At 44.0% G+C, this 15647-nt stretch overlaps 1 protein-coding gene across 1 annotated transcript in view; it reads right to left on the reverse strand.

Moving 5' to 3' along the window:
• The window catches only part of SUSD3 (sushi domain containing 3), a 46579-nt gene that overhangs the window by 7964 nt on the left and 22968 nt on the right, over window positions 1-15647 (reverse strand). The window contains exons 2-4 of the mRNA XM_081898353.1: window positions 9728-9916; window positions 5739-5886; window positions 2985-3146 (exon numbers count right to left, since the gene is read on the reverse strand). Of these exons, the coding sequence (XP_081754479.1) occupies window positions 2985-3146; window positions 5739-5886; window positions 9728-9916 (499 nt within the window). The remainder of the gene's footprint in view (window positions 1-2984; window positions 3147-5738; window positions 5887-9727; window positions 9917-15647) is intronic.

Consider the following 15647-nt stretch of genomic DNA (forward strand, 5'->3'; position numbering starts at 1 on the left):
AGCTAGCGATAAACTATACAGTAATTAATTGAATTTGCTGTGGTCTATCCTGCACTCTTTTAAAAGCCAAGCTAATGCTTTCACTAGAATCTGCTATCAAAAGTAATTTTTAAAAATATCTCACCACCATATGAAATGAGAGGTTTTAATTTATTTGTTTAATCTTTGGTTTATGTTATTTATGTGCTGCCCAATGACAAAAGGTTCTCTGAGATTTTAAAGGGTCTACTCTGAGTATGATTTAGTTGGCTGTCCCCAATATAACACAATAAAAAGACAATAATGTAAAACGTGGCATTAGAACTTCAGGTAAGATCAGGAGCAGAACAGAGAGCAAAGAACAAAAATCAACAAAGCTAAAACAGAGTTGAACGTGACAAGATTTTTTTTTTAAAAAAAGCAGTGGCACCCCGTTTACAAAGATCCTTTCACTTTTAGCCACCTGCCAGCTCAGTGGGCTGAGACATTTTAATAAAGGCCTCAGGTGAAGACCTCAGGTTTGGGCAAGGAAATGTGGGCTTGCAATACATAGCCCATTTCCGTTTTTGTATGTCAAATAGCAATGGGACACGCCCATGCCCCAGTCACAGATTTGATCCTAAGGAGGGAGCTAAACACTGGAGAGTTGCCACTGCAGCCATTCACACTGTTGTGGTCACTGGCATCCATCTGTCTTAAGAGGCAATGGAGTGGGCCTCCGGGGATGAAGTCAAACCACTGCATCACTGATGTGGTCCGAAAGAAAGCAGAGCATGTCGCAGAAGCTTGGCTGGAGGTGCCAGAATAATGCATACAAAGCGCCATCCAACCATCTCAGGGACTCCACTCTGGAGTGGTGTAGGGCAGGCATAGGCAAACTGGGCCCTCCAGATGTTTTGGGACTACAACTCCCATCATCCCTGACCACTGGCTAGGGATGATGGGAGTTGTAGTCCCAAAACATCTGGAGGGCCCAGTTTGCCTATGCCTGGTGTAGGATTTACTCCTCAGCCTTTTTTTCCTCTCCCAATGAAATCACACACGGCAGCAAAGATTTAGGATCAGAGTTTTCTTGACTGTTGGAGCCACTATTGGTCTTGTCCATTCCATCTGCCAGAGCCTGTCTTTGCACGCAGGGCAAATCCCTAACTCACTGAGTGTTTGAGACCCATCAGCGACCCTCACCTGGTTTAGCTGGCCAGTCAAAGCCATTCCCAGGGTGGGGCCGCTATCGCATGCTGGCAGCTTCTGGGAGCCACAAGTGAGACCTGAGTGCAGGGTAGGAATCAGAAGTGGACAAACTATCCCAGAAGGAGCCTGACCTGCCCCACCAGAGGTACTACTCCATCCCTAACACCCTATACACCCCACCATTCACACTAACCACATTTTAAAAAAGCAATTCCACCAGAAAAAATGGGGGGCTAAAAGGAAAAACAATGTGCAGTTCCAGGGATGGCTACTAGAAAACAGGAATGGTTGGTGCATGGTGGAAGCTAGCAGTAGGGTTCCTGCTTTGCAATCAGCAGGTCCAGATTTCATCCTTGGCATCTCTAGTTAAAAGGATCAGGCAGCAACTAATGAGAGACCTGTGCCTGAGACCCTGGAAAGTGGCTGCCACTCACAGCAGACAACAGATGGAAGAAAAAGTCTGACCTAGTACAAAGCAGCTAATGTGGTACTGCTGATGCCAAGATGACCCCCAAGGAGATCCCCAACAACTTAAGAACTGTTAAGAGAGCTCCCTGTGCTATGTAGACCAGAGTCTGCAGGCTAGGGGATTTCCTGTAAAACGTTGCAGTGCATGAACACATATGTTGATGTACTTTCCTGTGCTGCAGCACAAGGCTGTGCTGAGCAAAGCAGTGCCCAGGATTGGCCTATGAGTCAGAATCAGGCATCCGTCAAAGCAGAGGAGCTGAATTGAATGTACCGTAATTTATTTGCATTATCTCCTCCGACCCTCTCAGCCCGAGTGTTATTGCAACATGCATCTGCCATTTAAACTGTTCACTCTCTTCCAGCTACTAGCAGCAAAAAAAGCAGCAGTAATAAATTCAAAAACAAAGAGTGGAATATCCGACAATAAAAACAATTGCTATTATAGGGTAGCTTATAGAGCTCAGCTCCCTGCTGCTCTAAATAAATCTCCTTCCCAGAAAAATTGCAGACTGCGCCTACACTCTTTATTCAACCAAATAAAACCTCCACAACAAGTAAAACGACTCCTTAAAAAACCCTAAATTAGGAGTAGACACACTGCCTTCATGGGCAGCCTTCCAGTGGCTGCAAGCCCGAGGTAATGGGGCAGCCGGAGGCAAAGAAGTGGGCAGGGCAAGGAAGGGGACTCTGGTTTTTGGATAGGGGCTGCATTTGAGTCACACAGGTCAGCAGTTTCTACATACAAATCTCTCCATCTGGGCAAGCAGCAGGGACACATTCCTGCCAAGCAAATTCACTTCAGGATGGTGTGGAGCAGAGCCGGTGAGGAATGTGGCCTCGGAAAAGTGCTAAAGACCAGTTAGTAAGGCTTGACAGGATGGAATTGGCCCAAGGTTCCCCACCAATGTCCTCAATGGAAATGAAGGCATTGCCCTACTGTTGTTGTCACTCAGGGGTACTAAAGACTGGCCTGCCTCCTTAGCCAAGAATGGAAGAAGAGGCAAATGACATTAGTTTTTTAAAAATATATTGCTTTAAGTTGGGGGTCATAGAATCCTAGAGTTGGAAGAGTCCACGAGGGCAGGAATCTTTTGCCCAACATGGGGCTCAAACCCATGACTCTGTCTCATGCTCCACTATATGATAAAGGGCTTTGTATGAACACCAGAGAAGTCAGTCATTTGCCGCTGTCTAGTACAGGGGTCCACAGACTTCAAGAATTGGTTCAGACCCTGATTTGGCAAACAGCCCACCTCAGTCCAAGGTACTTTGTAGACTGTTCAATGTGTTAAAGAGTTTTGGTCTTGCAAAGCTGCATAACCCAGTACCCTGGGCTACCTTACCTGCAGAAGCCTCGGTTGTCATACGCCATATTACTACCATCATCAAATACTGGCTTATTCTTTATTTTGTTATTGTTGTTATTTCTGCCTTTAAAACCAAAGTAAGCCGCTTGCATGTTTTCCAGTTCTTCACTTCTGAGCTGGTACCATAGTTGCATATCCCTGTAAAAATGGACACAGAGGAAAGGATAAACATGGGCGGCAGCAGTGTCGTTAGCCAGGCAGGTGACTGAGCTAAAAAGGTTTCTGTAGCACAGGCAAAGAGCAAAGCAAAGAAGAGTTTCAAAGGAAGGACACCCAAATATGAAGAGCACCCATGAAAAGAGACCACGTGACATCAACAGGCAGAAAATAAATAGGAAACAGTATTAAAACTGCAGGGTATACTTTCATTTTTTTATTTTTACTGCCATTCCTCTTTTTCTGCTACTGCTTTAGAAAGTATACACCCATCATGTAGACACGTATGGGACTGTGAATGAGTGACAGGGGGACGGGGAGCTTTTCATGCTCCTTGAGCTCACGGTAGCTTTTGACACCATCAGTCACACTATCAGGACTTCTGGAACAGCTGTGGAATTTGGACGTGGGTGGTTTTATTGTGTGTATTTGCAATTGTAGCAAACAACTAATAAATCTGGAAAATAATAATGCATATTATTAAATAATATCAGGGTGGGTAAAGGTGCCATTTGGGAAGCAGGAAGTGTTTAAAATATGGTAACAGCTTGTTGCTCTGTCTCAGCTCCTGCCAACCTAGCAGTTCGAAAGCATACCAGTGTGAGCAGATAAATACCGTATTTTTCGCCCTATAGGATGCACCGGCCCATAGGACGCACCTAGGTTTTTTGGGGGGAAATAAAGAAAAAAAAATATTCCTCCCCCCCAGCCGCGGCTTCAGCACGCCCCGCGCTCCGGGCAGCAGGCTGCTATCCACAGCCTAGGGAGCCCTGCGGGAACTCCTCCTCATACCTAATAGTTAAATCTTTAGCAAAAAGGACACATCTCTCACCCCTCCATGGTTCAGTCAGGTGATAGAATTAAAAGTCTGTTCTTTTTCTTGGTAATATTTGTGAGTTCTTTGCTTCTGCCCTATCTACATTATTTAAAAATCAAGGTGTGTTTGTGGCCTTTGTACGACCCTCACAAATAGCATTGGAGATTATAAGAAACTGGGCTACACATAACATTTGCCAACTGGAGATGCCACTGTTTTCCTCCCCAGCTACAAAAATTGTATACAGAAATTACACTCCACACCTCTTGAGGAATCTCACACCCCTCCTCTTTCCCAGGCCATACCCCTAAACTTTGCGCCCCTCCTAGGGTAATTCTGCCTGGCTAGAATGTGTTATTGAGCTCTGATAATGGCTTCTCCTTGGCTGGATCAAGGATAGAGTGGGGGTATGAGAATAATTTGGCATATATTGCTCCCCCCACACTTTCTTCTGGTCCTGCCTACCACTTGCATGTGGCCCCCAGAAGGTTGCTTAGAAGGGACTGTGGCCCTCAGGCTGTAAAAAAAATTCTGTCCCTGCTCAAGAAGTTTCTCCTGAAATTATTCCTATTATAAATTAAATTTGTTACTCACTTCATCTTGCCCAGGGCAACTCATCTGTCCCTTTTTTAAGCCAGTTCCTCAAGAAAAATTGTGTGTGTGTGTGTGTGTGTTTATGGTTGTCATGTGTCCTCTTTTTCCAGGACACATCCTCTTTTTCAAGGATAGAGTCGTCATACCGATCCATAGTTAAGAGTAGAAGTCAGCAAATGTGTCCTCTTTTTTGCTCTTCAAAATATGGCAACCCTAGTAGACACTACTGTATAAAGGGAAAGTATACATTTGTTGTTCCAGCCACTTTTGTCTCTGGCCCTGCCCACCACCTGTGTGTGGCCTCCAGAAGGGAATGAGGCCCTCCGTCTGTAAAGGGCCTCCTGGCCTAGTCTACAATTTGTTACTACAGGACTCAGCTGCTGCTGCTACATCAGGGCTCAGAACCATTCTGGGGAACTGAAAATGGTGGTGGTTACTGCAGTAGTTTGCCATGCACTTCTCTTCACAGTGCCAGGCTGAGTACTGCTGCTCACCAAATATATATTATATTAAAAGAAAGTCAGTGACCAGCCTCAGCTGCTGTGGGAGCCCAACATTTGCTTCCCTAAGCCCAGTCCTCATATCAGGCCTTCTCTGTTCCACTGACCCTGCCTATGATTTTTCAGCATGGTGTAAACATTGTTTCCAAGGCAGCAGCAGGAGAAGAATGGCTGCTGATATGGCAGGGAGTGTTGCACAGATTGGACGAGTCGAGGCTTCCTTGAGGTATGCTGCCTCTCCCTAGACACAGCAAACACTGGGGTACCATCACTAGAATCAAACTGAGAAGCCGTCAAAATAAAACAATGCTTTAAACACTTGTTTTGTTATCAGTTATTTCAGTTTCACAGAGCCAAAAATGATGTACAATGCTAGCATATAACTGACTTTCTTCCCCTCAGCAAAGTACATCCGCAAATTTTCAGACCCCGTAGCATGGGAAACCAAGGGAATCTTCCACTTTGCACGTCCATACTACACCAACAACAACATTGCAGAGGGTTGGACTAGATGGCCCTTGGGTCCCTTCCAACTCTACAATTCTACAAGTACAGCAAAAGTCTCAAAGAAAATCAGCCGTAGAACAATAACATGCTGTCTCTCGTATAGTTGAGCCTTCAAGTTACCTCTCTTAAACCTTTCCCCTGTCAAACATGACATACCTTTGAGCTCTTCTTCTCTCACTTTTCTTAACACACTTGATAAGACAGCAGGTTAAAAAAGCCATCGACATCAGCAGAATAATGGCGCAGCTCACAATGGAGGCAATGACGGCAACTTTAAATCCAAAGGTTTCGTATTTGGATACGGCTGCAATACAGCAAACACAGTCAGAGATTGACATCCGCCCTGATATCTACCTCCTTTGTATTCCTGCTAATGAACCCCTCACTTTAGTATGTGCTGACAAGTGGAGTGTTTTGGCTTCAGTTCAACCTGGGAGCATCTCAAGGCAGACTATTTAAAAGCATCCTATTTATAAGTGAGCAATGAAATACTCACAAGTAACTTGGCACAGTAACTAATCCTGCAGAGAAGAAGAATGGAAAAAGGAGGGAGAGGGAAGCACTCTGTCTATATTCACAGCCTGTGGCACAGGCCTGGCGCCAGGGACTGGCATTCTCAGGCACCCTGCCCAGAACCATGCCTCAATAAGGGTCCCATCGCCAATTCCTGGAGTCTCCTAGTTGTGCTACTGCCCTTCTTCTTCCTGCTGCTGAGTGTTCACCTTCCATCTCCAAGAAAGCAAAGAGCATGTACCTTGTCTTCTTCCTCTAGATCTGTGCTGATTGGGCCCAGAGGGAACAGCCAACCAATCAGCAACAGCGGCAAGAAAAGGAAGTTAAAGTACTCAGCAAGGAGGGCACTGATAGAATATTTGCCAATATAGCCCATCAAATTCAGAACCGACATGGCCAGGGCTGGCCCAAGACATATTGCTGCCTGAGGCAAAAGGCAAGATGCCTTTCCATGAACAGAAATTGACTGAACTGGCAGCTGAATCTTACTTTGGCACTCGTGATGGGATAGCATCCCCCATACACCTGAAGCAGCAGGTCACCGTAGGCAGTTTATGAGAAACATACATCTCTGCCTTCTGACAGAGCAGAATGGACAGGTGGCTCAGGAGAAGCAGGCAGCCGCCGCTGCTGCCCCACATCACCTGCTGCCTAAAGCAGTTGCCTCATTTGGCCTAATGGGAGGGCCGGCCCTGGGTGCTGTTGTGGCACGCCAATCCAAACACAGCCTACCGGTTAGGTCTTTGCAGCCTGTTCAGTGCTAGATTGTTTCTTTATTCTTTCATTCCTAGGGAGGGTGGTGGTGGGGACACTAGGATGTTTATGAAGCCCTTGGTCGGACACCACATAAGTGGGTCGCATGCTGTACAGTCTTGAATCAATACAATGCATGCATTTGAATTTTTAAAGGAATGACATTAACAAATCCTAGAGCTACCAAAAAAAATGGTTGGGGGAGGGAATGATGGGAGGCAAACCTTTAAAGAAGTTAATGGTTAGGACAGCTCTTTAATTTAATTGTATACTTCGCCTGGCAGCTGATATTTAACGGGTTATGTTTATGGATAACAGTGTCAGGGTTCATCTTCCCAGCAAGCAATGCTATAACGCTGCTCAGGGTCACACTTTTTCAAGTCTAAGGAGGTGCAAGAGATTTTCTATCATCAATGCAATATTGGTAGACATACTTGTGATGCTTCAGCACACCAAGAATAGGGAGCAGGAAGGATCAAGGGACAAACAATAAGAAAAGTGATACTCCTAATATTAGAAAGGAACAGGGCTAGCTGTGAGGCACAGACAGGTAAGCAGCAGTCATTGTCTGCTGTGCCATCCTCCTGGCAGTTTCACATATTACATTAAGGTAGAATAATTCCTAGGGCTGTTTCTTTCTGCTAGCTTGGATCTAGGTAGATATCAGGCACATGTGAATAATCTTTGGTTCTGCTATATCACCTGCTGCATCCGCTAAAGTCAGCACACAAAACTAGGCATACTTGATGGCTTGTACGAGGGTCAGTGGCGTCACAACAGGGGGTGGGGTGGTTTGCCCCAGGTGGTTTGGGGGGGTGACAAGAAGGCACACTGTGGGGGCCGCAGCCATCGCGCTGCCGCAGCCACATGTGGAGGATCCTCCATTCGCGGCTTCAGCCGCAAGCAGAGGATCCCAGCTCCAGCAGCAAACCACTATATACAGCACATGTGTGGTGTCGCTACGTACGGTGCATGCACATGCACATACATCACACATGCACCCTACATAGTGACGCTCCACCCCGGGTGTCATGACACCTTCGTTCGCCACTGACTAGGGTGGCCCGGTGTCCTCTCTCTGAAGGGCTATCAGATGAGAATCTTCTATTTGATGGGCTGTCCACTCTAGCTGTGGTTTGAAGTTCAAGAACCGTAAGAAGGGAGATCCAGGGCCATGAACATATTGGCCCTCAATAGTGATATCAGACTAAGCAGCCCACAATCTACAGGTACACCAGAGTGCAAAGAAAAGGAGGAACAGAACTGAATATAATGTGCATATTGATTTATTTGAATAAGTGGATGTCAAGACTTTAACATGGGGCTCAGATATTTAGGTAATATCTTTTTAAGGCACCTTCCAAATACGGCTTTTATACTCTTTAGAGCAGCTGTTGCTGGCAGTGTCTTGCTGTGATTGGAAACACAATTAACCAGGAATGCACCACTGTGGTTCAGCTTTGCAAGCAAATTTCAGATGAGTGGGCAAGCCACGCAGTCCCTTGTCATTTTAAAATTAGATGTGGATGCACTTCCGGTCTATTTAGGATTGATAGCAACTTGCTGAAATCCTATGGCTTGGCTGCAGCCTCTTTTCCCCCAGTTGGACCATTACCACTGATGTAATAAATAAGAAAAAGCACAGAGTGAAAAGGGGCTAATATCGTTGCCATTTAAGGCCCACTGTCAATGTGACAGCCTCTTCTTTCTGCTATCTACCGGCAGTAGCCTAATTGCGCTTTACAGAACTATCCATATTTTAGGAGATGAATCAATTTTCCCCCCAAAAGCCTAGCATTAAATTAAAGAGAGCAAGCGAGAGCTATTCACAGACAAATTATATTAAAAAATCAGCCTGATTGGTCAGACTGGCAGTTTTCTGAGAGAGGGTACAGAACATGTCTCACAGTTGCAAAAATGAAACAAGTACAAGCGTAAGCATTTATATCCCCCATAAAGCTCTCCACAAGCCTTTCTTTGATGGTAGCTGGTGGTATCAGAATGTGACTCAAGTATTCTTGCACATGGTAGTACCATATGTTTCCATCTATAAGACGCCCCCTATTTTGGGGGCTTCAAAATTTAGAAAATAGGGGGGATTGAGCTTTTGGGGAGGATTATTTGGGGGGGATGTTGAAAATGGCTCACCTGCCAGAATGCAGCACACAACTACTCGCATCTCTTACAATTGCTGCTTATGATCTCGGGCTCGCACTTTGGCATCTGCCCCCCCTCCCAACAATCAAGTGGCCAATCACGGCTTAAAAACTTCGGCTTGCGCTTTGTTCCAGTGGGTGAGCGATTTTCAGCATTGGCTGCTTGATTGTTGTGGGGGGGAATCCCGAAAATCGCTCACCCACCACAACGCAGCACACAACCGCTCGCTTCGCAGCTGCCTGATTGCTGCCATTAGCTCTTCTGTTTGCCGCTGTGGCAGCCAATAAACAGCTGCCTTTGTCGCAGCAAGCGGGAGTGTGATTGGTGGCCGCTGGCAGCGATCATGGAGCTGATAGGTGGTTTCTGCGACGCAAGCGGCAATTGTAAGTGACGCGAGTGGTTGTGTGCTGCGTTCTGGCGAGTGAGTGATTTTTGGCATCTCCCCCCCCCCCCCAGCTATCAAGCAGCCAAACGCTTACAATCTCAGGTTCATGCCAAAAAACCATTCGCGCGTCGCACCTCAGCACTACCCGTGTATAAGATGAGCCTAAATTTTGAACCTCATTTTTGGATCAAAAAAGCTCATCTTATACACAGAAAAATACAGTAACCATCATCCTTATCTCCGTACACATCCATCACCAGCTTTGCCAGTGTTATGGATCAACTCGGAGAAGATAAGGTAAAAGAATTGTCCAAATCAGTGGGGGGAAAATACTTACGTTTACAAGAAGGAATGTCTGCTGTCCACTGTGTGCTGTTTCCTTTCCAAATGCATGTGACAACCCCTTGTCCAATCAGCTGGTGTTCTGCTGAACACTGGAATGTTATTACTGTGCCAACGGTGGTACCATTGCCATGGATTATCTGTGATGTGCCAAGGTGAGGTGGGAATATTCGGCTGCATTGTCCTATTAAAAGGAGAGAGTAAATAGCTGCTATGCTTTTATCAGCGTGTACCTTCAGCAGACCTGAAACATCTTTGGAATTAGCCCATTCCCATATTACCATCAGATTAAAATGGCCATTAATATCTGGTGCAGAACAGTGAAGACACACATGTGCGCTATAATCCCAAAATTCCTGCATTCAGATCAACTCAATAGCACACACACGTGTACATATACACACAAACACTGGGTGAGGCTAGCCTCTCAGCCTCAGTTTCCCATTTGCAGTAGGGAGATAATGTGCTGCCCTACATTACAGAGTTGGCAATAAAGATTACTCAGATGATGCATAGAACTGCTTTACATGCTTGAAATGTGCTCTATAAATGCTAAGTAGTAGCATTAGAATATCAGAGATGAGGGAGAAGATTTACTAGCTCTCGATCTCAGCTACGAAAAGCAAACAAGCTAACTGGATTGTAAGTGCATAGCTGTCAGACTCTGACAAACTCAAAAAGATAAATGGTGGTCCCTCTCTTCTTCAGCAAGAAGCCTGGTCCCTATCTCATGCTGAAAACAAAGCCAGGTACATTAGGTCAAGGATTTCCATATCTAAATTAAAGCTTTATTCTTAGAAGCATGTTCAGACACAAAGCAATTTATAAACACTTCACATTGTTGTATATATGTTAAGGCTAAAAAGTATACTGACATGCTTTTCATTGACTAATTAAATAAACAACCAAACAATACAGGCGCTAAAACCATCTAGTCTTAAACATACGGCTACAGGATGATTATGGCAGCAATCCTATGCACGGTTTCCTGGGAATAATCATGTGCATACAGGGATATGTTTTTGAGAAAACGTGCATAGGATTATGCTGTAATTCAGTTTAATTGAATGCAGTGCTTGGTATAAATACTAAATTGTATAACCACGGCATTTATTTCAAAGGTTTTAGCAGTATTGCGGCATTTTCTTCTATTCTGGGATTCACTTGAATAGCGATCTCTTTCATTCTGTACATATTAGGCCCGTTTTTATGAAGACTAGGGTGCTCAAGTCTCCAACTGCAACAGCAGCATCTTCATCACCAGCAAAATAAAAATGAAAGACTGGTACAGGAAAACCATTAGGAGTGTTAGACAATTACATCCAACTCATTTCCCAGTTTAAAATAAGTCGTGATCTTCTCGTTCCGTTTAATTAGAGGACACTTATCAGTAAAATTGATCACAGCAGTGCAGCGCATTCAAAGATACCATTAGAAGCGTTCTGCTCCCATGAACATTTTTACACCAACACTGCCAGCCAGCCCCAAAAGAGCAGCCCACTGAAACAATCCACCCCTTACTCTATGTCCTTGGCGTCACTAGTAAGTACACTGTTGGCAGCAGTCACGGCCATTACTTCAGCTGGAGAAACCCAGGATGGAATTTATCACTACATCAAATCTCCCAGGACAGCTGTTTACTATACTACTGAAAGAAGAAGAAGAAAAGGCTGTTATAGAAGGTGGCTACAACAAATGGGATCAACCAGTTTATGAAAGGAAATCTTATGAATTTTGATGGAACTTGATCCTATGTTCAATTTAAGCCACATTATATAATATATATTGGGGGACACACAGGTGTACATATAATGTGAGGTCCCACAAGAGTTGTAGGGTTGTATCTGTATAGGTTTCTTCAAGATGAAGAAGTCCACAGCCTAAGGAGGAGTCTCCAATCACAGGTGGAGTGGTGTCAGTGAGGACAGTGGTGACAAGAGATATGATCTCTGATGAAAGAAGCAAGATCAGCCATCACATAGCAACCCAAAAATTCAAAAAGGGGAGCAAAGTGTGAGTCTAAGACAGGCTGGAAAGGAAGAGGAATTAAGAGTATTCTTCTAGGTCAGATCCTCAGAAGCTGTTCAGACTGAAGAACTGAGAAACATCATGGATGTCAAGAATAAGACCTGCTGGCTCCAAACCAACAAAAGCTTCATAAATCGGCCACACACATTCCCTTTCGTTAGCCTATATCTTACAGGAGTGGGGTAGGGGCCACTCAGGGTGGCCAGTTCTGAAGAGAACCTCACTCTCTGCACTCTCATTTTCTGTAATGTGAATGCACAACCAGGCTGAGTAGGACAATGTACTATGTGGACTGGTCCTAACAAAGAAAGATTTATTGATTTGAGGAATGGGGAATAAACAAAGGGGAAAGAGGGAAATAAGATGGGTGGACAAAAAGAAATTAAAAGATTCCAACTGTTCTTCCTAGGGCTGATTACTGTGCAGAAAATCTTGAATAGTACTGATTTAGATAAATGTAGACACACACTCATCACAACATATTAAAATGACTTATCAAATGGCAAATTAATGTCCGGAAAATGATGTCCATGAGGTGGCTTGCTTGATTTTTTATCTGTTGTCATTTACCTGCAGTCGTATTTGTAGAGTAATTAAAAAGTATTGAGCTTGTAGGCTTTTCTTCCTGAGCCGTGTATTTTCAAACGTTACCTTCTCCTGATCCCTTCAAAGAGTGCTTAGGACTAGTCAGTCGATGGCCATTAAGCTACATGTCCTTTGCCTGACAGGCCCTTCCTGCCCTAATAGTATTATGTCATTACTACTTGTATGTGTGGACTAGATTAAAAGGGGAGCCAATTTGTCACGAAGGGTGTGTTTTCGAAGATTTAATACCCGTGTTCAAAAGAGCATCTCAACATTTAAACGTCTATCTGAAAGGTGTTCCAGTGACTTAGCTCTCTGATCTAGAGGCAGCTTAGAATCTTCCTTGATCAGACTCAGTGTTTCTTCCCTGGGAATGAGTTGGATTCAAACACTCCAATGAAGGTGTCCTACTTTACAGAGGGCAATGCTCTCTTTGAGGGACTTCTCTCTGAAGGCTTGTCTAGTCCAGGTCCAACTGAAAGATAAAGGACCCTAAGATGAGAGAGTAGGGGAGGACCTTGAAGTCGCCCATCAATATCTCTGTCTTTGCCATGGTGAAATGTATTGTATTTCTGCTAATTATCAATAACCACTTCTAAATTTGCATAGATACATACATTGCTTTTTTTCTTAAAAAATATTTAGGGGTGCTCTCATTTTGACTCAAGAAAATACCATTTTGTACTTCAAATCGGGGGAAATAAATACAGTAAATTACACAGCTGACAGCTCACAGTAACTTCCACATTAGCATGAGGTTGTGTGCACTAACATCTTCCTGATTCCTCTGCTTGTGTCTGAGACTCAGGAAACACCGGGCAAGGGAATGAAGCTGCCATCAGAGGTGGAAACTACGAAACTGACCAATCACCATGCTAGATTCCATCTCCTACTTCACACACTAAACGCCCGCTTCCGTCTGAGACTCAGGAAACACCATGACAGGAAATGAGGCCACCATTGGGGATAGCAACGGAACTGATGATTCACTGTGCTAGAGAAGAAACTAAATTTTAAAAGTTTTTTCTCCCGTTAGATGCACAAAATGTTTGGGGGTATGCGTACCCCTGTGTCCCCCCAAGAAAAAAAGCGCTGGATACATATTAATTAGCAAATTTAATACAATCCAGTGCCTCATTTGTCCTCTTCTTTACTGGTACAGTTCCTCTTCCTTGTGGTTATCCTGAATCCATCCCTGTTTGTCAGGCATTGTCCCTATTTATTAGTCCCTCGTAAATCACTGTCTCAGCTTTTTGCTTTTTCGCTGTCTTTATCTTCTGTCTGCACTTCAAAAGAGCTGTCATTTTTCAGGTTTCAGTTTCCTCCCCAGGGTCATCTCTAGAAGTTATATATCCAAGTCAGTGAATGAAGACATTTTGGCTTCAGCTCACATGTAGGCCAATGGGCATGCGTGAATACCAAGGCACCATGCAGTGCACAGCCAGACTTACACAAGCACACACACACACACACACGCACACGCACACACACACACACACACACACACACACACACACACAGCAGCTGTCTTGAATACTGATCACATATGGTAGAAAATGTGTTTTTCCCAGTATCTCTTTAACACCTTCCTGAGTTTTCTCTGGTGGAACACAGAGAACTGCAAAGAGAATGAAGACTGAATAGAGAAAGTGGAGGAAAGCCAGGAAGGAGAGAAGGTAGCCTGGGCAGTGATCCTTGGGAAGTGGGGTGTCACAAGGATGTCCCCATTTTCACCTGTGACATATTGGAAGGTATATACCAAATGCTACATCAGCATATCTTTTGCATTGGAATCTCACGTTATGCTCAAATTTATTTTTCACTGAAATGCTACCAGGAGCAAATTTGAACAGGAGCACATGATGGGAAGAAAGGATTAACTATTCCCATCACCATTCGCTCTTTCAAATGAACTGGCAGCTGCCATGGCTTGTATTTCAAGAAAGGAAATACTAGGAAGCAAATCCTTGGGTCCTGTCATAACATGGGGGGGGGGGTGTTTTGAACCTCTGGCTGCTTTAGTTGGGTAATGAGAAATCATTTGACAAAACGTTTGCTAAGCAGAGTCATTGGACAGAATCAGTTTTCCATAAAGGCTAACATTTTATGGTTGCTCATTAGTCTTAAATGATTACATATTCTTGGTCATAGTCTGAAAAACTAGCAAACTTTGCTTTGTCTGTTAACACAAGCCTAAGCTTACTCTAGTTTGAAGGTTGAATTGACACTTGTTGTTGTTGTTTAGTCGTTTAGTCGTGTCCGACTCTTTGTGACCCCATGGACCAGAGCACACCAGGCACTCCTGTCTTCCACTGCCTCCTGCAGTTTGGACAGACTCATGTTTGTAGCTTTGAGAACACTGTCCAACCATCTCGTCCTCTGTCATCCCCTGGATCTCCCCTGGATCTCCCCACCTTTAAACATAAATGTGACCTTTGGCAGGGTCTTTACAGTTGTGGCACCACACCTCCAGAATGTTCTCCCTGAGACTTGCCTGGCACAGACTTTGATTTTTTTTGGCCTTCAGATAAATATATTTTTTAAAGTTTGAATCCAACTCATTGTTCTTGTTTAATCTCCGCTGCTAAATTTTGCAATGTTTTATATTATAATATTGTACTTGAGAGTCCCATGGACTGCAAGAAGATCAAACCTCTCCATTCTTAAGGAAATCAGCCTTGAGTGCTCACTGGAAGGACAGATCGTGAAGCTGAGACTCCAATACTTTGGCCACCTCATGAGAAGAGAAGACTCCCTGGAAAAGACCCTGATGTTGGGAAAGATGGAGGGCACAAGGAGAAGGGGACGACAGAGGACGAGATGGTTGGATAGTGTTCTCGAAGCTACCAGCATGAGTTTGACCAAACTGCGGGAGGCAGTAGAAGACAGGAGTGCCTGGCGTGCTGTGGTCCATGGGGTCATGAAGAATCGGACACGACTAAACAACAACGAATTGTACTTACATTTCAGATTTTATTAGCTGCTCTAAAACTTCATTTTTAAAAAACCTAGAAAAAGGTTTATTTTAATCTGAAAAGTGCCATGTACATTTTTCAAATCAATAAGTTAATAAATAGATTATATGTTATATATGTGAATTTTATATACACAAAGTAGGAAAAGTTAAGAATGAGCAGAATTTTAGGGGGAATGCCATATATATTCCAGATACTGAAAAATGAATAATTGAAATCTACCAGGACTTAAATGAGCTCAAAACATAATCTCATCCTGAGCAATGCCTATATGATTTGCATAGTTGGAGCACTTCTTAGAAACACTTACCATATGGTTTCGCTGCT

Source organism: Podarcis melisellensis (assembly GCF_964234715.1).
Source record: "Podarcis melisellensis genome assembly, chromosome: 2".
NCBI lineage: Eukaryota > Metazoa > Chordata > Lepidosauria > Squamata > Lacertidae > Podarcis > Podarcis melisellensis.